The sequence below is a fragment of the Columba livia genome, chromosome 1, assembly GCF_036013475.1.
Source record: "Columba livia isolate bColLiv1 breed racing homer chromosome 1, bColLiv1.pat.W.v2, whole genome shotgun sequence".
NCBI classification, from domain to species: domain Eukaryota; kingdom Metazoa; phylum Chordata; class Aves; order Columbiformes; family Columbidae; genus Columba; species Columba livia.
In genome coordinates, this window is record NC_088602.1 from 74,733,316 (window position 1) to 74,759,408 (window position 26,093).

Below are 26,093 nucleotides of genomic sequence, written 5' to 3' on the forward strand. Positions count from 1 at the left end.
GATAATTTTTGAAAAATGCTAACTCTTGAAAGCTGTTGTAAACATAAGGCTTATTACATCTAGACTTTTTTGGCATTTTGCAAATGTTCATTTTTGATTCATGAATAAGCTTGACCTGCAGGTTATTATCTTTCTCTGAAGTAACGGAGAGCTTCTTAAGAAACCGGAGAAGAGAAAAGATGCCTCCTCCCTGTTCCTGATGTAGCAATCACTGTTGCTGTTCCTCATCTGCAAAACAATACGAAGTACACCAACCAAATAAAGGGATTCAGACGGTGCTAATTAGTTGCTATTTCACGAGGATGGTTCAGAGTGCTAACAGATGACAGTTTGGTGCTGAACCAGTACCAACAGCAGGGACACATATATAGATATCAAAGGCTATTTGAGCATCATCATGTTTGATAAAGTGAATACGTATCCTCAGAAACTGGCAACCGGCAGGCTGTAATACTGCTGGGTGTCTTTTGACATACAAATCACTGACCATATGACGGATGGTTCTCATAACTATGATGAGATCAGTAAGATGCTGCTCAGCTTCCCTTAGGTCATCATTACTTGACCAAATACGTCTTCATAAAGCTGAAGAATAAATGACACACTTTTATTTTCTACTTTTTTTTAACAGAATGTCAAATAACAAGGATTAGAATCAGTGCTGAATCTAATAGGAATGATGCTGGAGTTCAGTACAACCCGGTTACATCAGAAACTATTTCAAGGAAGTGGACAGATGGTCATGGAATTAGGTTAACATGTCCCACAACTTCTTTGTATCTGGATCACTTTGTTGCATTTCTGATTTGCACTCACCAAAGCTAGCAGCGGATGACTCTTCAATATTATATGGGTTCCACCTGAATGGGAAGTGCTCTGGAGCTAAAAGAAGTGTCCTAATGCAGCTATTTATCCTACTGTAGTGACCTATCTTACTGTAAAGCACCTTAGTATTGCTGATACTGTCACATGCTGTTGATAATATGAAAGGCTGGTTAGAAGACTCTTCTTCCATGAAAAGGTTGATTTTTGACAAAGAATTCACCTGCTTCTCTCAGACTCCTGAGGACATACAAGTGGAGCAGAGATTAATTGTATTCCTCTTAAGTGGGAATATCACGTGGGGGAATCTATCCATGAAATCCTTCCACCTCCAGCACCTTGATGCCATCTAATCAGACACGTGTAACCTGGAGGAGGAGGAGGAGGAGGAGGAAGAAGACTGAATCATTGCAAGTTGTGGGTAGGGATATGAGAAGAAAGCCCAGCTCTGGATACTGAGGCAGAGGGCAGAACAAATCAATTATCACTAGATGAGATACATGCTTGACAGGTACCATTAACAGCTTATAATGCAAAAATGTCCCAATTCTACTTTTTCTGTTACCCAAAAGAATTCAGAGTATCAGTGGCCTGAAGGACCTATCTTCCAGAGAGAAAGAAGAGAACCAGTACAAACGATACAAACTAAAATCAACTGAGGCTCCTATGTAGCTTGCTGAAGTGGGAACAGAGGAGCACAAAGAAGCCCTTGGCTGTGGAATAAGCCTGACTTAAAGAAGGAAAAAAGTGCGTGACTCTAGTTTTACAGGTCGAGAAATGAAGGCAGACGGATGGGGAACGACTTATGCGTAGTCACACAGCAAAGCACTGTCTGAGAGGGATTTCAGCTCAGGGTTTCCACATACCTACCTATCTACCATGAAGCCAGCTCGCTGCTTCCAACCTAAACCGCCTTGCACTGCAGAGGTAGAAGAACAACAAACTGGCCTCTTTGTGCAGATGTTGAAGGCTCATGGTCCCTGCCACAGACAGAAATGATTTTGCCGCTGCTGCAGGAAATTTCAGCACAAGCAGTGTGTGCTTCATGTCCCTGAGCGTCATTAACACTTTTTATCGATATTATGAAGTTCTACAACAAAAATAATAGGATTTGTCAGGGGCCCTTATGAACCGCCCCTGCTGGATAAATACATAACACATGACGGCAAAGGGCTGATGGGACTTTAATCAATTGCCTTTCCGAGTCAAATAAATGTCACATTAGACATAAGCCATGTTGCATTCTGTGGGGGCCTCTCCTCCCCCCATCTCACGGGCCTGACACCGCCATGGGGAGCTATGCACGCGCATAGACTCCTACTTATTTGTAGCAAATATATCAGAGCAGACTGGAACAGCATGTTATAAATTACAGATTTGGGACACCTTATAATGAAAGGCAAAGGGGAAAGGAAAGAAATATGGGGACACCAGAGGCATGATAGGTCAGCTCAATTACATCTCCTTGGTCGCTGGCATTGTCACATCACCTTTTGCAGTCACTGCAGCAGCGTATCTGGTGTTTCTGCCCACAGGGCAGGGGAGAAGGAGGTGTGCCATTTCCTTCTGCACCGCAAAAGTAGTGAGTCAACTTTAAATCTTAAACTCACATATCTTAGCTCGAGTTTCAGGAAAAAAGAATAAAAGCTCTTTGATTGTTTCAGCAAGCACCTGAAAGAATTACGAATATCCATTTGCACTTTAGCATCCCTTTGAAAAAATTTCAACAATCAAAACACAACTTGAACATAAATTTGCAGGTTTAATTCCTCTCCCAAATATGAAAGAACTATTTTTTTTTACTGTGCTATGCTTTCCCTATCCCCCAAACTTCCAGGCAGCACGTTAAGAGCCATCTACTTTCCTCTCTGAATGGGCAGCAGACATGAACTTGAATTGCAAAATGGAGATCTAAATTAACACAAAGTCTAGGCATATTTGGACATGGAGTTCTAAACCTAAATTTGAAAGCCCTCATTATTTTTGGCATTCACTAAACAGCTCCAGCTTAGGCATCACAAGACAGTGGCTTCAAATGCTGGTGGACATTTGGAAAACTTTGGTCTGTCTTTACTTAACTATAGTAAATATTACGAAGCAGTAGTGCTATATTTCCCTTTATATCACAACAAGAAGCCTCACTGTTTTAAAAACACTGGATTTCACTGCCAATATGTATGAAGGAATCCCAGCAAAATGCAAACTTTTCTTCCAAATACGCAAAATCGTCATATGTCAGAAGCTGGCAAAATTAAAACTCAAATGATAGCAAACTCTCCCAAAGGTTCCATCCCTATCCCCCCCAAAAAACGAAAAACTTAAACCATGAAAATTTCAGTTCTTCCTGTTCTAGGACTTAAAACACAATTATCCAAATTTATACAGTATTTTCTTCAATTAAAAAGGTCACCAAATTGACAACCTACATAGCAGCAGTCAAACTCAAGTAATTGGACCAGGTGACAAAAAAACCCTACATAACATTTTCCAAAGAATCCACTCACAGCTTTTTAATCCCAATACTGTTAGATGCCAAAGAGAATACAGCATATTTAATCTACCCAGGTAAGAAGAGCAGGTCAGTATTAGGTAGGAGGGCACACAGGACTGGGTAAGGCAGGGTCCCAGGCCACAAGATCAGATTTCAGCAAGGACAGGTTGAAATGCTAGTTGACTGTTTTCTATACTTGTTTTATGCTTGCACAGCATGGAATACTATGTGTTTTATTCTGAATCAGAGTGCAACAGCATAATGCCCATTGCAACATGTATATCCTCAAATATAACAGAAATCTTTCATATTGTCATCCAGAAATGCATGTATAAATTCAGATCAATCAATCACAATGTTACTGTACTAAGTCTGAGTCCCACCACACTGCATTAAAATCCTGGGCTGCTGCATGAGAATAAAAACTCCGTATTGAGTCCTGTGCCCATGGGGAGCAACAGAGAAGTTCACAAGGGCTCTGGGCTGACTCGGATGGAACTTGAACAAAATGCACAACTCATCTCAATGAAAAGTAGAACATGTTTGGTAGAAATACTTACACAAGAGACAGGAAAGGTTCCTTCAGAGGAAGGCCACAAACTGATCGTGAGCGATCTGAGAAGAAAAGGGAGAAACAAAAAAAGGAAATTAAGTTACAATAAACACACTAAACGATACCAATATAAAACAGCGATCGAGGAGACTTACAGATAGTAGCAGTTTGCACAAGAGAGAAAAAAAGTGCTTTAAAGTCACAAACTGCATAATCTTGGAAGTTTTGAAATTACCTGACCCCAAAACTATGCCGCTGAGAAAACTGGTAATGGCTGAAGAGCCTTTCAGTCCTGGGATAATTCCAAGGTAGCAGAGACTAAATATCCTCTGGTGGCTGTTCAACAGCCTCCGTGAAACAGGCTTGTGGCTCCTATGGATAAATGCTCTTATCAGAAAAACACTGCCAGATTTGAATGGCATCCTTCTTAGCAGTCATGCCAGATGATACAAGCCTCTGCAACAGAACTCGCCTTCTTGATCCTGACCTTCACAGAAGAGGGGTTAGGCAAATTATTAGGGCTGAGGATGCTTACATTACGGCTGATAGCTGCACAGAAAAATTGTGTTGTCTCAGTTTCTTCTGTCAACACAGTATCTTTTGGACTTGACAGATTTGTTACCCTGAGACCCCTAAGAAAAAAAAATGGCTGCATGAAAGCGGAATGGCTAAAGCACTACAAACTTTTTCAAAAAGATATTAACCTGGGATGAAGTAATAGACAAAAAGAATCAAAGCCCGATGCTCTGAATCGTAACAAGAAGATAAACTCCTGTTGGACACAGAAAACAGGTAGATGCCCCCAGGATGTGCAAAGCTACAAATCAGTCCTGTCCCCACCTCACCAAGCTGAGAGAAATACAGATAGTCAGACCAGACAGTGCTCTCCAAAACATTGCTATCAGGGGTCCAAGAACATGGTAGACAAAGACCATGGGATCCATTTGTTGTACTCCAGTACTTAAGACAAGACATGGTCCTCACTTACTGTTTCCTGTCCAGTAGCTCTATAATTCCTCAAAACAATTAAACATATTCAGAGGAATACAAACCTAAGTTGAGCCAGTGAAGGAAAAGCGTGGAGATGCCACAGGAGAGAACGAGAGGAAGGCAGGTAGAAAATTTGTTCCGAGTTGTAGCTATTACTTGTGGGAAGTATGGGCCTGGTAGAGAATGGTGTAGAGAAAGCATATGTGTGTATCTAGTGGCTAGTCATCCACAAGGGAGGTGAAAGAAATACAGTAAAGAGGAGAGAAAATCCTAAAAACTGCAGGGCAGCAGCAAACAAGATGCTTACAGCATCCTCTGGACAGGCCACCCAGAGAGGCCCTGTTTAACAGCAAATTTCTCTTCAAAGAAGCTGATTGCTACCACATGTAAGGAAGATTCACATGAGATAGATGACAGGTTGGATTCTGCCCAGACTGAAAAGCTGAAGTGCCATAAAATGAAAGATCAGGCTGGTGGAAAGCAGGTCACTATTCACCTTGTTTTCAAGAATACATTACTCTGATGAACTTTAACAGGGAAGCTCTTCTGGTGAAAAAAACCTCCTTTGCTAAGCGTGTCTCTCTTATTTTCCTTTTACACTGCTCCTGAAGATGTAACCATGAAGCCCACGGATTCATGTGCAATAGACTATATGTGAAGGACCGTTAGTGGCTAGCAGTTGGGAAGTATTTCTTTCAGGGTTTTGGGCAGCTGGGACAGTGAGCTGCAGTCCATAGAAGAACCTGAGATGAGGCCTGAGCCAAAGACAGTGCCTTGGAGCTCCAGGGTTTAAAAAAAGAAAAAAAGAAGCGGTAGGCATCCAGCATGGGAAAAAAAACCCAGAATGGAAAATTTTAGGCCGAGTGGTTAGAGTCTGGCTCTGTTAGAAGCGACATAAAACAAGTTCTCTTAAGGGAACGCATCAAGCAACTTCGATGACATGGATACCAAAGAATTCTACAAATTATGGCCTGAGACTCTGGAGGTGCTGAGTAACGACTTACAGCAACATTACCGTCAAATTAGCTAAAAGAAGTGAACAAGATAGTCGTACCTAATTAAAACTGTAGGGTAATTTTAGACAGGCGCAATATACTAGAAGCTGCAAACTAGAATCTGGCAAAACACCAGAACTGAAATGCCATAATTTTTTAAATGATTGCAATTGGTCTGGACACTTGATTACTCGTTTTATTCAAAAGAAAATACATGAAAACAAAACTTTCCATGTAAAGTATTGGAAAAGCAAGATGTGTCTGAGGAAACAATGATTCATTCCAGGTTAGATAACTGCAGAACACGCATGCGGGACAGAAGTGGGCCAAATCTTATTCTCACTGCCCTGTGCAATCGTGCTGACTTAATTGAAACCATGAGCAGAACCTGAACCATTAAAATGCTGGGGTGAAACTTTTTATCATATGGCGCTGTTTGTCACTAGAGACATACTTAACCTAATTATGTTAGATTAACACAGTAGATTTCTTCAAGATATACTATTATATAATAACATTAAAAAATGAAGTCTAAGAAAGCTGACCATTTTCCCCAGGTCTTGATGTTATAAACAGAGTAATTACTCATCTATATTTCTGTCGTTTGTTTTCAAGCCAGTATGGCTCTATTTGGCGGGGTGGACGAAGGGAATCCACTGATCTTTTTCATAATGAATTCTTGGTGTTAATTAATCATTATTACGTGGAAGATGTTTTGGCCCTTGGACAGAATAGCCAGGGGCTAATCTTAAGCCTGCCCTTGCTTCATTGTGGCCGGACTCTGCCCACTTTCTCTTTCTTTGCTCTGCGAATAAATTTCATTTAAGTCACAAAGACTAAGAGACAAGCAAGGCTTAAACGTTATGGATATTTAGGAACCTATTCCCTCTTGCGTTTAATGAGAATAAGGCTCCTAAACACTGAAGAATTTCTACTTATGGGGAGCTAAGATGGTGAAATGCAGTTATATGAGTTACATTATATAAGCAGGTAATTGATTTATGAGGCTAACTACAATTTTCAAATGTGACTTAGGTGTTCATGTCGAAGTCCACTGGAAGTCCGTGAAATTTTGGCTGTAAATCACCTGGGGACCTTCGTTAGCTTAAACACCACTTACTTACAATGAAATTAACATCTTAGGTGCCAAAGTCATTTTTGCAATTGGCATTCAGTTGCTTCTTACAATTTATTCACTACATGGTTTTAGTTAACACACTTAAGTGCCTTTTTCTTAGCAGTACATTGGGACAGCAATTCTGCTCCATTTTTGCAAAGTGATTTAGGATCTCTCTGATGTAAATGTACTACCCAAGGTGAGAAATGTTATGCCTTCAGCCCCTAGACTGGCAAGAAGCAGGCATAGGATGAACTGCATTAAGCATAAACTGACTGCTCTTGCCTCAAAACATTTTCACCCTTTACTGACACAGAATCAGGGAAGGGCACAGATCTATCATGTGTAACCTACTCACTGAATTGGATCTAAGATGGAGAGTCTTGTCACCCCTCTCCTCCTGGATGCACTATACCTGCTCAGTATCAAAACCAGAATTTAACTGCAGTGGAAGAAAAAGAAAAGAATCTACTAGAGAATTCCTCAGTTCAGAGCAGGCCAAATGGAGCAAGTGCCATGCTGGGGGAACACAGTCAAAGAGGAGACTCAGCTGAAATTCAGTGGAGCCCTGTAAATGATCTGAAGGGGCAGAGAAGCTGCACTGCATCTCTGACACAGCAGAGACAGATTACAGCAAAATTAAATTGAGGATTTTAGTGGATATAATTGTTTTTATATATTAATGAACAACGATAATACGTGATTCTAAACTGAATACCAGGTTTGACATTTAATCTGAGCGCTCATACTACCCATAAATGTTCATAAACGTCACAAGACCCCTACCCTTTGATTGAATTACAATCTAGTATGCAATTTAGGAAACACGGATTAATCTACATAGATTTATATTTCTGCAGGTTACATTGTTATTTGTTGATTTATACCCCTTTCCATCAAGAATCCAGGAAAACACATGCAAATCTTTAATAGGAGAGCAGCTCAAAACCCAGTGACTAGCAGCAGATGGAAACTTGGTTCAGTGAAATCTACACTAATTATCATTTGCTTTTTGAAGTCACCTCTGCTAATGGCCAGCAAAATCTTAGTCCCTGTGATATCTCCTATTACCTTCACATTAACTCTTACTACAGCCAGCAATCACCTAATATGTTTCTTGGCAATGCTGTGCAATTAAACCACCTTTCAATCAGCTTGCTGAGGAACCAAGAAATGGAAACTGCTTTAATATTAGGAGTTAATTACAAGAATGCAGAGGGAGGCAGTCAAATGTTATGTTAGCATACCAGAAATATGACAACGCCTTAGCCACAGATGTCACACGAGAGGTACGGTTATGTTTCATTAAAGAACTTGAAAAAAATCTACTCAGCTACAGGTGTGCACGCTCTTTTAAATGAAATAGCCAAATTGTGGCTTTCTAGAAAACGCAACAATGACTTGAGAACAATTTTGAATCAAAATGCATCGATAATACTTCCATTACTCATTTTCCAAAGACAGAGTTTGTTTAGAGGCTACAGTCCACAGTCAATAACAGAAAAGGTTATTTTTTTTCCCTCTCAAACTTGGAGACAGAAAACCTTGCAGTTTACCTTATCACATATTGTAAAGGATTTGTGATATAGCTATAGCTTATGTCTTCTTTAATTAGTACATAAGTAACTATTTGATATCATTGTGAAATTTGGACCAGAAGATGTAGTAAAAGGAGACTTTTTAACTGTTTGTAATTAAGACTAGCTAAAAGGTTAGCCTTGTCTTCTTTTTTTGAAAAGAATATTAAGAAATATGTAGTGGGAAAAGGAGACTTTAAATGTGCGTTACACAAAAATGCTTTTATAAAACAGAAACTTCATGGACCCTTAAGTAGAAAATACAAGAGAAAAGTCTTGATGGAATTGATTTCTCAGCACACACTGCTTGCCAGGAAGACTGGATAAGTTTATGTTTTGGTAAGACGAAAGAAATTAATCCAATCAAAATTTGGACTTTCATGTGCATGCAAGCTAATTCAAAAAGACATCAAGTCAAGGAGCTGACTCATTCCACAGGTAACTCAGCCCTAAGTCCTACCAGCTGTTCTCAGTGAAAACAAAGAGATAGATGAAATAAGAAAAGGAATCTCTTACATCTGCAAACTGAACTCTAATTAACATCCATCAGAGGTCTCCAGCTCCCTGAGAAGAACTTCAGTGAAGAAAAGTCTCTACACAAAGCACCTCTGAGGAAAATATCTCTAAGAGAAGAGCAGGAGAGCTCTCTAGAAGCAACAGCACATACGGCTTCAGCAGCAGCTGCTTTACAGGGCTCAGGCTGAGAGTGAAACCAGCAAAAAGCGAGGAAAAAGAAGTTAAATATATTATTGTTTTATAAACAAATGTGGCATTTTGAGCATGCAACTTGACTTAAAAGATGGCCTGAAATGGTATTACTTTTAAATTCCAGTAACTCTAACCACTGACTATATGTTTTAGGAATTTGTAAAGATATGTCAAACCAGGACATCTGGTTGGCAGGTACTTGGCCGGCGGGCAGGAGGAGGTTGCCCACCACCACCCTTCCAGGGCCACAGCGCTGCCCTTCCCTGCTGCCCACCACCACCCGCAGGGCTGCGTGGACAAGGAGCCCTGTGCTTCTCAAGTGCTGGGGGACTCATTCTGGGGAATAGAATACCTGGGAAGGGGCGGTCGCTGCCAAAATAATTCGCATCACCTGCATCTGGCTACCTGAAGGGGCTGTGCTTCAGGCCAGGTTCACTGCTCTAGTGGCAGAAGCTGCCTGCTCTTGCCTGTCATCTTCCCAGTGTCCCCCTTGCCATTCCCTCGCTGCGTGGCTGTGCGTGCTCCCTGCAAGAGACAGCGAAGGAGCAAAGATGGCTCTGGAAAAGATGGTGTTTGATATGTGGCTGAGTCGTTCTCATCCAGCTTACAGCCTGTTCCATGTACACTCTTGGAAAAGAGGGAAAAAAAGAAGTCAACTGTTGACCAGATGAGTTGTCTTTGTGATCCATAAACAGCTTGGACATTTCCATTTGATAAAACATTTTGTGGCGGCTACTCTTGGCATTTGGAACTCAGCTTTGAAACCTTAAACACAAGAAAACAGAAAACATATCTATCTAAATATTCAAGGATACATATCTAAAGTTCTGGCTGTCTTTCAGGATCCTACCCTAAAAGTTAGGTCTTGGCTCTGCTACTGCCTGTAGGTGAATTTTCTGTTCTGAGGCAGCGTGGCTGAACTGGCAGCTCACAGCATTGGATCTGCTGCCTCACACCACAGCCACATCAAGTCATGCTCTCCTTACTGCAAGCTGGAGAAGCACAGAAGTGTATCTTCTGCTTCCCTGCTTAGAGGTTTGCAGCTCCAGAGCACGGGCCATGTTCCCTGCACCCTCTCAAGGACCTGTCCTGAATTCAGTAGTGCCGGAACGGGACTACACAGCACGAGAAAGTACAATCAAGTAACACAGAACTATTTAAGCAGACTAAACTTGAGTAACCAAAATGTTAAGATGAGAAAGTATGGTACTAGGTGCTAAACGCAGTCATATTAATAACAATTACTGAAGTTTGGCTACTATTAATAAGGAAATAATTGCTATAAAATCTAGTGATACATCCAAATAAGTCACTGATATGAGGAAGTGATGCTGGAAAATGAGTTTAAGTTATTGGTTGGGAGTTTGCTATTGAAAATTACTATTTTCTTTCTGGGTATTAATGTTCCTCCAGGATGATCTGATAAATCTAGCAGTGTTGTGATCACTTCTTAAATGGTATTTTTGGATCATACGTGGTCCCAAGAGCCATGACACTCCAGTGTACTTTACATAATTTATTTCCAAAGTGAGACGTGCTGACTCTCCACAATATTTCTTTCATCTTAACATCTGACTAACATTCAATTTGGGACATAAGTACTCCGATATATCATTTTTTCCCTGAAGGCACAGCAGATCAGAACTAAAGGGCACTGCCTGAGTTTGTGAGCACCACACGGCTTGAGCATGGGGTGGGCTGGAGTGGGGGCACTGCTAAGCCTGACCTGCAAGGGGACCAGAGGGCTGCGCGGGGATGTGGGGTTCTTCACCACCCATGGGTGCTGAGGGGGCAAAGGGTATGAGCAGAACTCTGGCAAGCCCAAGGGTGGGTTTACTTTGGACTTTAAACATCCAGTTGTCTCTCTTTAGTGAGAGCGGAGTGGTTTAGGACTTGGATATGAGGGTGTCTGTTGTATCAGGAGCAAAGTGGCAGCAAGATCATTAAGGAAAAGTGTAAGTATGTTGCAATCATTTAAAGAAAATGTCAGAATGTTTTTCTGACTGCCTATCCAGTAAAGAAATCACAGTGTGACTATATGAGGACCTATAGGAAAATGCTAACCTGACAGACACTGTACACAAGAGCAGTAAATCCCTGAAAGGTAAGGTACCATAGGGGTTGTGCTCATTATTTTACAATTTGTACTGCTTCAAACATGAACTGTGTTCTTGTGAGAGTATGCAACACTTGGAAGGAGACTAAAAGCATTACAGAAGTATTTCACTTGCCTTTAAACCCCTGAAGACACACTGAAGTCACCAGGGTTATGCAGCTTATGCAGCTGCAGTGTTAAGCCCTCAGCATGTACAAAGACAGGTTAAATATGTGCTTTTTCTGAGTTCTGCAGAAGGAGGAACAACTTTTTTTTTTTCTTTCCCCAAAAGGTCATAAGCAATACTTTGGAATTTCTTTTGTCCCCTCTTTCTTCTCACTCTGTAGCTATTAAAATAAATCAAAACTACCTTATAAAGACCCACTACAATGGCTTCTGGGAACAATACTCTCCATTCTATATTCAGTATGAGAACAGTGTACTCTCTAGCATGCTGTTAGTTTTGTGACATATGCCCTGAAAACTGAGTTTCAGGGGAACTAAATTTTTCTGACCCAGTCACCAAATGGAAATAATATTTATAAATGAATGAAGGGATGGGCTTCATGACTCTCTGAATTATTTCTTGGGCTTTTCAAACCTCCTTGTTTTCCCCAAATGGGTATAGTTCATCCATACCAACACAGCTCATCCAGAGAGAAACTTAACATGCCTTGAAGCTCTGCAGTTCATTATGCATAGTCTCAACAAGTTTTATTATTTATGAAAACCACCAATGAGCTGAACACTACCTTCTGCTTTATAGGCGGAATTGTTCTTATTCCCATTTTATAGAATGAAAAAAGGCAAGCAGAGAAAGCTAAACTGATATTGAAGCTGATCCAATACAAAGCAGAACTGAGAAATCAACTGACAGTTTAGAGCCCGAACCACATCAAATGAGAAGAAAAATGCTTAAAGAAACCTGAAAAGCCACCTGCATGCTCCTTTCAATGAAGAAAAGCTGATCCCTTTGATTGCTGAAGCCAAACCAAACAGCAGACACAGAGATTTTACAAAGTCTCTTAGTGGTGAGCCATAGTTTATGCTATTTATCAGCTTTCCTGCAAAGCGTAAGTGTCCATTTCACAAAGACAAAACCAAAAGCAAACAATTCCAAGAACTTATCCGAACCAGTTTACATAGTTCGCTGCATCTATTCTCTTCAGAAGAGTAAACCCTTCTTTATAGGTTGGATTCGAATATAATCATTATACCGTTTTCCCAGCTCATCTAAAAATGCAACAAGTTACAATGATCAAAAAGAGGTTTATAGGTTAGTTTAAGAAGCAGCACAATAAACTGGCATTACAGTCTAAGAACATGTCACTTCTATAGCTGGACCCTGTCTCAGAAGTGATTGCAGAGTCATAGTTAGTGTTAGTTTGGGAGACAAGTGGGTGGGGAAGGAAAGACTCAGATCCAAGGGATACTGTATAGTATCAGAGCAATGCTGGCTTTATTTTGCAACCCATTATTTTCATAAGAACATGAATCAAAGAGATAAACTATGCCAATTTCTTCATAGCTGACTTGTTACAGGATATTGTTTGAGTCTTCACTAATGACTCCTTGAGGTTGATTATTACTGTGATTAGGAGTTGGGAGGATAGAGGTCTGAGACCTTTCAAAGGAAACATTTTGTCCAGAACTGTTACAGAAAATAAAGTCAGCATTACAGGAACTTTAACAACCCCACAAGGATAATGGTCTGTGCACGCAGACAGTCCTTTTACTATTTTAAATGAGGGAGAGAAACTCCACATAAGATGGGAAGCTGAGATAACCAGCCATTCAGTCTTGGGGATCAGGAAGCTGTCAGCTTGAGAAATACAAGGATCAGTGCAAACACTCTGGAAAAGAAAGGATGGCGAAGTTATTAGCAGGTGGCAAAAAAAACAGAGCTTTAAAATTTGCTTTTGGTCTGTGGCATGTATAAATAAATTAAGGAATGTAAGATGCTTCGATACCATTGGTAGCCTACTGAGATAGGTTATGTTTTTCTTTTTATGCAAAAGCAGGCTGTATACAATGCTATTCTGCTCTGACAGTTTTCCCAAAAAGACCAGTGGCCATGCCCATCACTAAGGTCTGCATGAAAAACTCTACTGGCTTCATTAAGAACGAAGCAAAGAGGTAGCTCTGCACCTTGTTGATTTGTAGCAACTACAGTTAAAAAGCATTCCTTGAAGACAAAGGCAGGTTTTGTGGGATCTGGTTCCCCCTCCTGCTTTAGTGAAAAAAAAACTAGTTCCCTTGTGCCGTAAAACTGAGATTAAAATAACTCACTTCCTCAGAAGCTATGTCGTAAGGGGATGTATTTAAAAATTAAGAATCCTTTTCTTTCATTATCAGCTCTATCATTTATCAGCTCTAGCTTTTATCAGCAGCATCTAGCACAAGGCAGTATGGCAGGATCAGAGCAAGTGCTGTTTGCCCAGACCTGTTTGGTACCTTCGGTAGAGCAAGGTACCTGGTAAAGGTATCACACCACCACAGTGAACCTTCACTGGGGGATTCTGAGAATAACTAGAGTGTTTCCATATTCAAAGCACTCAACAGTTTTCAGTTCAGTGCAGGTGAAATGGTGAAAAATATTGAGGAGAGAAACGTCTTCTGTATTCCAGAGCTTTTTAATGTACATGAACATTGACAGACCAGCCTACCTCCTTAATGAGGTAAGCTCGTGTCCTCTTCCCAAAAGAGCCTTGAAGAAAAGTTGAGGACATCATAACTAATGAGCAGACTCTATTTACTACAACAGCTATACAGAAAATGTATGCATTTCCTCAAAATATGTTTTCCTGGGGACAGGGCAGTGGTAAGATATACCATGTAACCTGGCAGATGATCACTGTTTTCTAGCTTCAAAGAAGGAAAACTCAGGCAAGCAAACAACCTCCCCCATCTGCACAATACAAAAGTGATCACTGGGAAGGATTTAATGGAATCGCTTGTCACAATGATGAAGCTGAAAAAGCTTTTACAGAATATGTCCATGACAAAAACTTTAGCATAACGTATATAGTGCAGAGTGGTTTTTGTCATGGCAAAAAGGAAGGAATATCATTAATTTAGACACTAAGTGTAAGGTTCTGCTATAGCTCTCCCTGGGATAAATTGCAGAAATACAGCCTTGACCAGACAAATGGAGCCAGGCAAGTCCCAGTTCTTGTTAGAAGTTATCGAAAGTGCCATTGAGTTTTTAAAGTCTGTCATCTCTGGTAGATGATAAGAAAAGGGTTGGGCTGTTTTCATCAGATCTACAAGCATCTGGCTACAGTCTTGCTGAGGCATATACATGATTGGAATCAAAAATGAGCTCTTTTAAAAGTGCTTCTTAAAGGGACCCTATTCATACACAGCACTTTCTCCCCAAATCTTTTATGGGAAAAAAGCTCATTACGGTCACACAGACAAATGCTGTATAATCTTTCACCCTGTCCACTAGCAACGTGTTCAATCCAATTTACAGCACTTCCCGCTATTCTAGTTCTGGACTCCCCACACAGCTCTCCTAAATGCGTTACCCATCCTGACCCACTGCTCCCCACCCGCTGCTCTTTCAATTTCAGGCTTCCCTGGAGCACTGGCTGCCATTCATGCCTAATAGCAAGGTGGAGCAACTTGATTATACAACTCTGAAAAGTGAAATTTCTGTGCCTTTTGTGCTGAAATGCCATAATTAAGACACAGATTATTGTACGTTGGAATGCTCTGAGATAGGGATGAGAGCGGCCTTCGCTTCAGGAAATGACATTTTGTACCCATGACAATTTGTATTCATCTGAAAAACAAAAGTTTCTGATTCAAGCTCCTTTAAACTCCTTCCCAGCTTGCTGACAGATCTAGCCCTACTCTTTGCATCCACTTCCACGTCAGCATTAAGGGAACAAGGGGCTGGCAATTACAGAGAGAAATTTTCAAGGAATCATTTCCTTGGCTAATTCATGTCCTTGTCTGCTTTTGGAAGGTCCACCAGCAGACTACAATATTTTTTCAATGCCACCTACTCTTTTAATCTACCTTGGGCAATGCTGTTCACTAAGCGTATACAGTCTGCTTCACGTACTTGACATTTGGAGCAGCGGGGCATAGGTGGGATCAAGCAATGCAATAGACCACGTCACATAACAGACATTGGCTTTGCCTCCTGGCTGGGTTAATGTTAAACCCTTGTGCGTTCAAACTATGTACTCAAGCCTGTGCTTAGCTTCAAACGTGTGAATGCAATGGGACTCAAGCATGTAATTAAAATTTAACCTTTACTTCAGGTTCTACTTAACAGAAATGGACTTATGCATGTGCTTGAACGGCTTGCTTTGTAGAGACAATTTACTGAGCTGAAGTAGGAACTGGGAAGAAGAGATGAAGACATCACTGGGATTTGGATTCATTCAGGATTAGAGAGGAGAGAAATGTTACTATGGAATTATAGAAGACAGTGACTTCTTTTAGAAGGCAAAAAGGTTTTTTTATGCAATACTAGATCTATTGATACTCTATAGCTCCCTGGTTAGGGATGCAGTTTGATTTTCTCTCACTGCTTTTATGCACAAGTAAGTGCTGTATATGTATGTCCATCACCATTTGCAGAAGGTCTGACTCCTCTGACTGCACAAGGGAGCTGAGAAACGTACACAGCCACCTTCTGCAGTACTTACCAGGCACAGGTGAGCTGACAGTTCAGTACCTGAAAGCACACGAGCACGCGATTTTTAAAGTGGGCTGTTTGCTTTCACTGGAGCAAAGCCTGTCCGCGCAAATGTTTGCGCAAAGCAAACACATGAAGGGCGTGACTGCAGCCGGAGCAAACTCATTTGTAAAAGTAAGCGAATACTCATGGACTTTGCGTGTGTGTGTGTGTGCACGTTAATGTCCACACAGTTGTTCTTTTATTAAGTACAAATGGCCTTTCTGGTTGACACTGAGAAACAGTGCATCGGTGCTCATCTCAAAGAAATATTCACATCTGCCAGCTTCCCTCATCTGTCAATATGCCCGTGCATGGGGTAGGAGCAGGGGTGAATCAGAAAGGATGGCACAGGACTGACAATAGAGCTTGCATCAAAGGTAGTATTCCTCTGCCTCTCTGAAACGCAGACATTTTACAAGCCTTTCTCCCTGAAGGAATTAGGATTAGACTTCAAAGCTGCAGAACAAAACAGAGTCATACAGGCACACAATTATTGGACTAAGTCCATGGACAATGATACCAAGGGGTTTAACGTTCACGAGATCTTTTCAGACTATTGCAGCATCCTCTCTGTTCTCAGAGTTCTCTTCCCGGAGAAAGCCTCCGACTCCTCTGGCAGCGGCCACTGTATTTGCTGGCGTGACAGCGCCATGTGTCCCCTGCCTCACCGGTGGTATCTTATTCCCACTGGAAAGATTCAGTATACATCTTTCACGTTTCTTAATAAAGGAAAGGATTACAAGGTACTAAGAGTATCAGGCACAACCCCACCAGTCCCTCTTTCACCCCAATTCTCTTCTCCCAAGCTACTCATTACATCAACTCTGAATTAATTTATCTTAGGTGAACAGCACAGAAATGTTATAAACAGAATTAAGTCCTCTTCAACTTGCTAGACTTGTTTTTTTCTTTCACATTCTTTACAAACAGAAGTGGAAAAAATAATATATGTACATAACTGCAAATGTTCTCTCACTATTTTTCTTTTTTTACTGTGTTTTTTAAACAGTTTTTATCTTATATAAACAGTGGTGATGGAATTATAAACACCATTATTCCACCTCCATGTTAATACTCTTATTATCTTGCATAAACAGAAGTGAACGAATATGTACATGACACCAATCAATCCTTATAAAAAAAAAAAAAAAGAGAGAGAAGTTTTTATCTTTTATAAACAGCGGAGGAAGAACTTAATGAATTTAAAATGTAGTTTTCCTGTTTATATTATTATGATCCGAAAGCAGAAATCAAATGGATGTATATTCTACATTGCGCTGGCAATCAGTTATGAAATACTTTCTTTCTGCTGATTACTGGAGTAAATGCAGTATTAGTGAAATCTGCTGGTCCAAGAGATCTGAAAACTGGTGGCCTGAGTTTAAGCACAGAGCAAGGAGGCCAGGGGCTGTGCTGTCTTGTCTTATGTTACTTTTGCTAAAGTTCTTCAGCCCCTTCCTTGAAGGGCCACCCACGTTAAAACAGGACAGCTCAATCTATGTGGTGAACCATTAGTCCTTGGTCTTTCTGCTGAGATTGCCAGATATAGGGGGCCAACTAATACAGATGGATTTTGTGTAATGTGGACACCTGCCACTAGAAACTGGGCTCAGACCCCCAAGTCATTTCACAGAGGCCACCCAACAGCTGTTCGACAGTAATGACTTTGGGGCATGAGTGACCTAGGTCAGATATAAACGTGTAACTTCAAGCTGATAGGCTCCATATGTCAGTAGTAATCTCCACAACCACCCAAGCCTTCTGCTTTCTTGTTTTTGTGTGTGTTTGTTCCTGGCTGATCTGCTAAAGCCCATCTCTGAGCCTGAAAGATTTTTCCCTATACCTCATATGTCAGCCTTAACTGGGATGAAGTGCAGTTTCAGGTTTTTTTCCTCCTCTACCATACTTTCCTATGGTGGATCATCTCTTCCTTTGCTTTAGTCATGCAGAGTTTACCTCTTTCTCATTCTGAATTGAGTCAGTGATGGCAACTGGGTTTCCCAAAAAGGACAAATTGATATTTTTTTTCCAGGGCCTGTCCCTTTCCCCAAAAGGGGGTGATCTTTGGGTTAATGATGCTCTTCTCTGCTGTTATCCCTTGCAAAAGCAACATGCATTTTGTTTCAGCTGCTCTGGGTACAAACACAAGCTGGGATCTCCTACGTGGCTGGGTGCAACTGGTAGTCCAGGTGATCAGCCCTGCATTTCTTTTAAAAGCATCTATTCTGAGGTTCCAGCTGAAGAGAGCTGCCTCAGGGGTGTAAGTGTTCACTCATCGTGCTTTCCCACTCCTAACATAGTTGGGACCTTTGCATACAAAGAGAAGATCACCCCAAGAATTAGGACCTAATTCCATGGTACAGATTTTAACAGAATGTGTGGTTTGAACTACCTGCTAAAGGGCAAAAATCTCTTCTATGTGTTATTCTATGCACTAAGGACATCATAAAGAAAAACCTCTGTAAGAAAAGTCAGGGGAATTAGAGCCAATCAGGGAACACAGAGTCCCTCTGTTTAGGGAAGGGAAGAAAGAGTTTCACTTGGCAGCAATCTGCTTTGCTGCATCTCAGACTGTGAAAAAATGTCCTAAAAATAATAATTGCCCAGATAACTGGGAAGTACTGATCATAAAAAGAGAAATAGTGTTGTCTCCCCTTGTTTCCTTTTTTTCTCCTCCTTGTATGCCATTTATTTTCTATATTTGTACATAGTCTGAGCCCCAGTTACTGACCCTTCTGCTTGTTACCAGAGGAGAGCCCTGAGATGCAAAGTCTTGGCCAGCAGGATCTGTGTCTGAATCTTCCTTGTTCACAGGGATATTTAAGTCTAAATTTTGCAGCATAAGGCCCCTCTATCTAAAAAAGTTTCTTAAAGCACCAAATTAAACACACAAGGGAGAAATAAGGCCTTTCAGAGTAGGGTAGCCAAAAATAGAAGGAAAAAAACATATTTCACCATTTGTTTTGAAAACATCAAAAATGATTAAAACATATTATAAACGAAACTAAACTAAAAAAAAAAAAAAATCTTACCATATGAACAAATTCTCTGCCAAGTTCCATTTTTAAATCAAAGCCACTTTAGGCTCATATGTTGAAAAAGAGAGTCTTAAACTAACAAACTTATGTAATGGATTTTAAAAAACTGCACAGACGTGCTAAGCTGAAATTGCCAAATCTGTTCAGACTACATGAGGAGAGAGGAGGAGGAAAAGGAAGGACGTACAAAGGTTTGGGATTCATCTGTGCAACTGCCCCCAAGTTGTGACTCCCTTTGAAGTTGGTTCCAGCTTGCAAAAGAGCCAAGAGAGATGACTCACTCCAACCTAGTTTCAACCCCTGCCCCCTCTTTCAGTAGACCTCAAAATTTGAGGTACATACAACTGGGCTTCCTTACCCATAGTAAAAATCATGAACTTACATGTCGATAGCAAAGGGAAAGGAAAAGGAAGGAGGTGGGTGAGTGAGAAGAGAGATACAAATATATCCACAAAGACTCCCAAATAAGAAGCAACAAAGGTTAAGGAGCTTTTGGGTTTGGCAGAAAAATACACACTTTAAACTAGGACAAAGAGATGAATTGAGTGGTAAGCAAAACACTGTTGAGTAGCATGAACAGAAAAATGCGAAAGACAATTAAATACTTGTATATCTAACTGAGATTTTGGATAGTTCTTTTCCACCTAAGAAACATCAAGCTTTGCTTTAGGCTAAGAGGCTATCATTACATTCTAAGCAAGCATAGGAAAACATAAATTGTAAGAGAGAGGATTACTCAGCGAGCTGTGTTGCAACTGAAAAGGCAAAAATGGAGGTCTCAGGTGTCCAGGCAAGGACTCCCTGCTACTCTTCAAGCACTACATGTCTTATTCCCCCCTGAAAAGCATCATGATACTCTAACTCCATGCAGCAACAGTTCCATGACTTCCTATAACCTTCCCTCCGCAAAGTATCAGGATGTGTGACCTGCTTTGTACCTGTTCCTTTGAAATTCTCCAAAGGCCAAGTGGAACACCCTCTGACCTACTCAAGGTACACCTGCTTCTCTCTTCATGCCAAATTTTGGGTGGCCAGGAAGGCCTGCTCACCCTCTCTTGGCTTGCCCAAGTGATCTTCCAAGTCTTCGTAAGAGTCAATCACACTCCTTCATCTGACATCTGCCAAGGTCAACCAAGCAGGCCTCTTTCTTTCCCCTTCAACAGGTTCCCTGATCAAGTTTTGTTCCCTTAGGATTTCAGCGTTAGCAACAACAACAAAATTACTTCTGCATCTGGTGACTGTATGGCCTTGCTTCCCTGGCGCATTTCCATGTTTTCTTCTCAATGTTCAGACAAGATTGTGTCTGGATCCAGGTTTAAACAGCCCTTCAAAGCCCAGAGCTGGTGGGGTGGTTCAGGGCAGTGCCCTGATTTAAGCCTCTCCCTGTACTAACCTGACAAGAATGCTGTGAAGACCAAAGGGTGAAGAGTTATAATTGCTTAGTATCATAATTATAGGAGGGCAAAGGGGGTTCTGTTGCTTTTTTAAAATTAAAAATGTGTGCAAGTTCAAGAATGCTTCTCCGTCAAATTTACGCAGAAATATAATCTCAGTTCATAATGATGAACAATGACTTAACTGGAAAAATAAATCACAGCCACAAGGCAGGTCCCAGGACTGTGCAATCAGTAGAAGATATAAAATCCCTCATGATATAAGAAAAGTTACAATAGGGCCGCAATAAACTATCCACATTTGGTGGCCTAAATCACTCCCTCTTTTAACTCCTGTAGAACCCAGACATCTGCAGACATTTCTTTCAGTCACAGTTCTGCAACCACGAGGCCTAAGAAACACACCATCGACGATCTGTGCTTTACCCCACTGCCTTCAGTGAAGCAGCATGGGTGTAACCTGGCGAGAATTTGCCTGTCTGGGACGAGGGAGTTCAGAAATCACCTCAGGAATGTCTCATTACAATCGGATTTACAGACTGTTTATACAGGCACATGCAGCGCTATTCTTTAGACTTTTTGTTTAGATTAAAGTCCCTGCATGTCAGGAGCTGAAGCTCTGGGTTTCAAGGAGATGTCTCTCCCAAAGGCACCAAGCCACTGAATTGCAGAGGACTCAGTGTTTTCATTCTGATTTCCTCGAAAGCAAAGGTTGGACCAAGGGTTTGTTGGAAGGCCCCAACTGTAAATGGCCACCAATGCAGACTGAGGAAGGTCTGATCTGAGCTTAACTACCACTTGGTGCCCATAGCTTTAATCTAGGAATCGACAAGCAACATACCATCATCATCCCCAAAGGGAGGGCTACAAAAAACCAGTACTTGTGCCTGAGCTTGGCCACTGATCCTGACCAAACCTTTAGAACAGATTGAGAATCCCCAGGGAAAGCGACAATGAAACAAAATGTCCATGCTAAATGAACCCTTTCTCAGCGTTCTCCCACAGCAGGAAACACATGCTATGGTAAATCACTATTTACTTAAGTCATCTATAACCTATAAACACCGTGCATCAGGGAAAGCACCCTTTAAGATTTGTTCAATACCAAAAGAGGACTGGGACATTTAAGCTATACTATACTGCAATAATATCAGCAAAACTAGAGACTGAAATATGCTTTGCTTTACATTTCCAGTTGTATAAAACCATACACATCATGTAGCTAGAGGAAGAATTTGCTTTAAAAGATGTTGGACAACTGCTCCTAGAAGGCCCTAAGGTTCTTGGCTTCTATCAGCTTCCAAGGAAGTAGTGTTGTAGTGTTTCACACTTTATCATAATGATGTGGAGTCACACATATTCTAAGCTTCTAGATTTTAAATTTCAGAATGTGTTCTCACCAGTAAAAAATTGAATGACATTCACACTTTCATTTAATAAATAAAATAATAATAATAATAAACCAAAAGTACAGCTTCCCCAGCTTCAGTTCACCTTTTATGCATGTGTGGAAGTGTCCTGGGTAAGAAGAGCAGGGCTGTGCTGGGAAAATGAGTAATTTCCAGCTGGAGCAACATACCAAGAAAAAACTGTAATTTGATCAAGGGAGCGATATCTCTTCTATTCTCAAATCAGTATTTGCTGCCAGATATGGGAAAACTGTGACTCAAATCTGTAAATGCTTGTGAAAACATGATGGTTTGCAATAGAATGCGCAAGCACTTTACTTACAACCACCTCTTCAAACACAAGTAGAGAAGGAAGCACGGTCTAGGGGCTAGTGAGGTTTTGCAAAATTATTATGAAATTCTACCAGCCCCAAGGTGAATAGTTACTCAAGAGCCATTATTCTGTCATGGCTATCTGGTACCACTGGCCTGATAGTAAAAAGAGGGAAAATCTTTTAAGCCCTCCATCAACAACCATCAAACACCAAACTCCCCACACCGCTGCATCCTGGCGAAAACTGACATTTTGCATGCCTTGTTTAGAACAAACTGCTAAGAAACAAGAACACCTAACCAGCAACCTCATTTTTTCATGAGGACTCAGAGTGAACCCCAGAGCAAGTCAGTTCACATGAACACTTCTAACGGGTTGGTTGCTTGGTTTTCTACAGCACTAAAAAAGCATGAAAGAAGTACAGTAGGAGTCTATTAAAATGCATCACCATGCTACAGCAACGCTGTGTTCTTTTAATGGGCCCATTCCTTTAACAGATGTTTGAGCAGTGGGCTGCAGCCTATGATAGCTGAAACCCACAGAAAATGGACATGTGCATTGTTCAGTTTTTGGAAATTTCTCTGTGGCCTTTTAGAGCTGTGGTATGAATGGACGCCGTACCTGATCCCAGCTCCCAGAAATAATTAAGAGCCACTGCCAACATTCATTCCAAGTTTGATTTACAGTCCTTGTCACTTTAAATACAACTGTCCTTTTCTGCCACAGGGAAGAGTGAACTGGCTTGCAAAAAAAAATGCAAACCAGTCTGATCTTTTACCCAGAACGCTGCTGAGTAACTAATCCTTTAACTATGCCAGTTTGGGAATGAACAACAAAGGCAACAAGCATTTTGTTCTGGTAAGTGTTGCATATTCGGATCCTGAATCTTCTTCAGACTTTAAAAATGCTGATGGAACTACTGAGCTCTTTAGGACGAAATACATACAACGAACTTTTGAAAAAACTTTGTTTAGACATACAATGTATTTGCTAGGCCTGTGACACCAAGTGACAAAAGATTCTGTTCAACGCAGTCCTTAAATAACTTGTAGTCCTGCTCAGAAATATAAACATTCAGAGGAGTCCCTACCATTCTGTAGACTTAGCTAAACTGATTTTCCTAGTCCCTTAGCTATAAGTGCCTGCACAGAAGTTCAATGGACGGAAAACGGATGAAGCATCTGGAGCTATCTTCAGAAAAGCTGGACCCATGGAAGTCAGCTTCTCCTTTGATTTCAGGAAGCCAGCATTAAATATAGGATTTCATTCTCTGCTTTGATACTCATACCCTTGTATGATCAAGTCATTTTCTGCCTCAGTTTCCCCTTGCCACCAGGGAATAAATTCAGTTGTCAAATAAACTGTAGTTTTAAAATTATGATGTGCCATTGTCACAAGAAAAAGCCCTGGATCCCTATGACAGTTCAGAGGGGAGAAGACTCTGAATTCCACCAGTCCTAATACAGTCGATATCTCAGCAAGATGCTGAGAGCCTCAGCACAAAGGCTGTGCCTCTAGTGAGCTTTCCTACAACTTCTGCTCATATTTCTGAGAATCATTAATCCTTTGGAAAAGCAAAACTGGATCAATATAGAAAAAAAGGGCTCTGAAGGGAGTTTATAAAGAAATCTTGCTTGCTGCAACTCCCCTGTTGACCACTGAGGCATGAAGTTTAAACGGTTCCAGCCAAGCCTTTAAAAATACTTATACATTATGGATCTCCTCAGAGCCTTTTGTCTTTTTTAAACCTAATAGTAAGGTAGATACACTGCATTAGGTACAGTACACCAGATCAGCATTCCTGCTGAGCAGATGGAGCACAGATGGAGGATGCACCTGACCTCAGTGCTAGAGCACAAGGAATTGGTACAACTTAGAATTAATCCTAGCCATTGGGATGTCAAATATTGCTGCCAGTCCAGCTCTCTATCAACCACCGCTACAATGCTGCCTGAAATACTCACGAAGCAGACTTTGAAATACTATGGCTCACAGTCCAAGACCATAAAGCAAATCTTACGTGGTGATGGCTTCCTTGAAAATGTTTCTAATAAAATGTCATGGTAGATATTTCAGAGGAAGCCCAGACTTTTGCACAGTTGAGGTAGAGTGGTGAGCTTGGGCAGGTAACATTGTTTACTACACCAGTGCAAGCTGTTCATGCTCATGAGTCAAAATTCTTAGTTTTCTCCTCAGCTGAAGTGGATCTCTCTCCTTTGAACCCCATTGCCATTGCAGAAATTGTACAGACAGACAGAAACCTGGGCTTCCTTCCGCGTCACCCCTGCTAAGATTCTGGGCTAAATCTCTTCACCTTCTTAGGTACTTGCACAGTCCACACGAAAGACTTCTCCATTTTTGCCAAAATTATCTTTAAATCGCCCTTTATAAATTAGAGAGATGTGCATACAGGCGGGAAAGGATGGCAAAGAAAAACTAAGGCTGAGGTCTAAAATGGTATTTTGATTCCCATTTCCTAGTCAGTCAAAGCAACTTTAATATCCGCTTCACCTGCTAAGAACAGTGGAAGCTCAGTTACTTGAATATCATGCAAAACCATTAGTAAGTATTTGGCCAAAGGTTCAGATAATGTAGGCATTTTTCATTGGAACAAACAGGCTATAAAGGACACAATCCAATCTGAGACAAATGGAAATTATTCTCTATCCTAAGCCAAAATAAAAATTACTCAACTTAAAGCTTTGAGTGATGCTTGGACTCAAAACTGGTTATTCTGAAGTGCAAGCACAGGCCACAGTGTCGTTTCCACTATCACTTTCTTGTTTTCTTCTTTTTGTACTAAATACCATACGATGGAACATATCATGAAACTGAGTATCATCTGGGTGCACACAACTAGCATGACTTGAGATTTTTCCAATAGAACATATGGCTATTGGAAGATGCTGATTTATCAAACGCGAAACACTGAAAATACAACAATTTCAATGAAATGTTTTTTAGGAAAAAATCGAATAATCTGCTACAATCAAGTCAATATTGCTTCTCAATATTGCACCTTCTAGAGGGATTTTTATTCAGATAGAACTGCACAATAGAAATTAAAAATAAAAGTGGAAGTCACACCAACTGTAGTAAGTTTTTAATGGACGATCAATTAATATTTTGGAGCAAACCCATGGGCATTTATGCCAGAAAAAGAAAAAAACACACATGCCAACATCACCCCCCACAACCAACCAACAGAAAACTACAGTGCTCTGAAAACCTGAAATAATTCTTAGTTCCGTGCACATCCTAAAAGAAATAAAAATCAGTTCAGCTTTGTTATGCAAATGAGAGTGGAATACACACAGATAGGTCTGCATTTCCTAAATGTCACCGAGATGCAATGTTTCAGGACCATCTGGGGAGTGGAAAGAAGGGGAAATAACAGGGAAGAAATAGCATGGCTTAGTGAGCTGTGTATACAGGACCTCCTGCCTAAATCCTACACGTGAAGACTTAAGCAGTATCCGTGGAGTCTACTGGAGTCCTAGGGGTACAACAATTTCAGCAGTGGCATCAGCACGTCTGTGGGCTGGAACAACAAGGTCCTGTGCAGAAGGGAACAAATGCACTTAGGTTACATACTCCCTCGGACTTTTTGCCTGGGAACGCAAGACTGGATCTGCAAAACAGTCTTGCCCGGACTACACAACCAGAGGGCGAGAATGTGCCTCCTGACATTGTTTTCAGCACGGCCCATGCTCCTAAGTGCCGTTGCACACCAGGGCCTGCTGGCTCTGTGTCTCACAAAGCACCATTACTGAACACATGCCTGTTTATGCAGAGCTAGCACCAGGATAAAGGTATTTCAAAACATGGAGGCATGGCAGATACCATACAGAAATATAACCTGAGGTTAAACTCCCCTAACTAACCCTCAGATCTC

General features: G+C 41.0%; 1 protein-coding gene across 1 annotated transcript in view; it reads right to left on the minus strand.

Annotated features, from left to right (window-relative positions):
- LOC102094985 (uncharacterized) overlaps positions 1-26,093 on the minus strand; it is a 421,561-nt gene that overhangs the window by 78,665 nt on the left and 316,803 nt on the right. Inside the window, exon 6 of the mRNA XM_065049948.1 lies at positions 3,874-3,928. Coding sequence (XP_064906020.1) covers positions 3,874-3,928 — 55 coding nt within the window. The remainder of the gene's footprint in view (positions 1-3,873; positions 3,929-26,093) is intronic.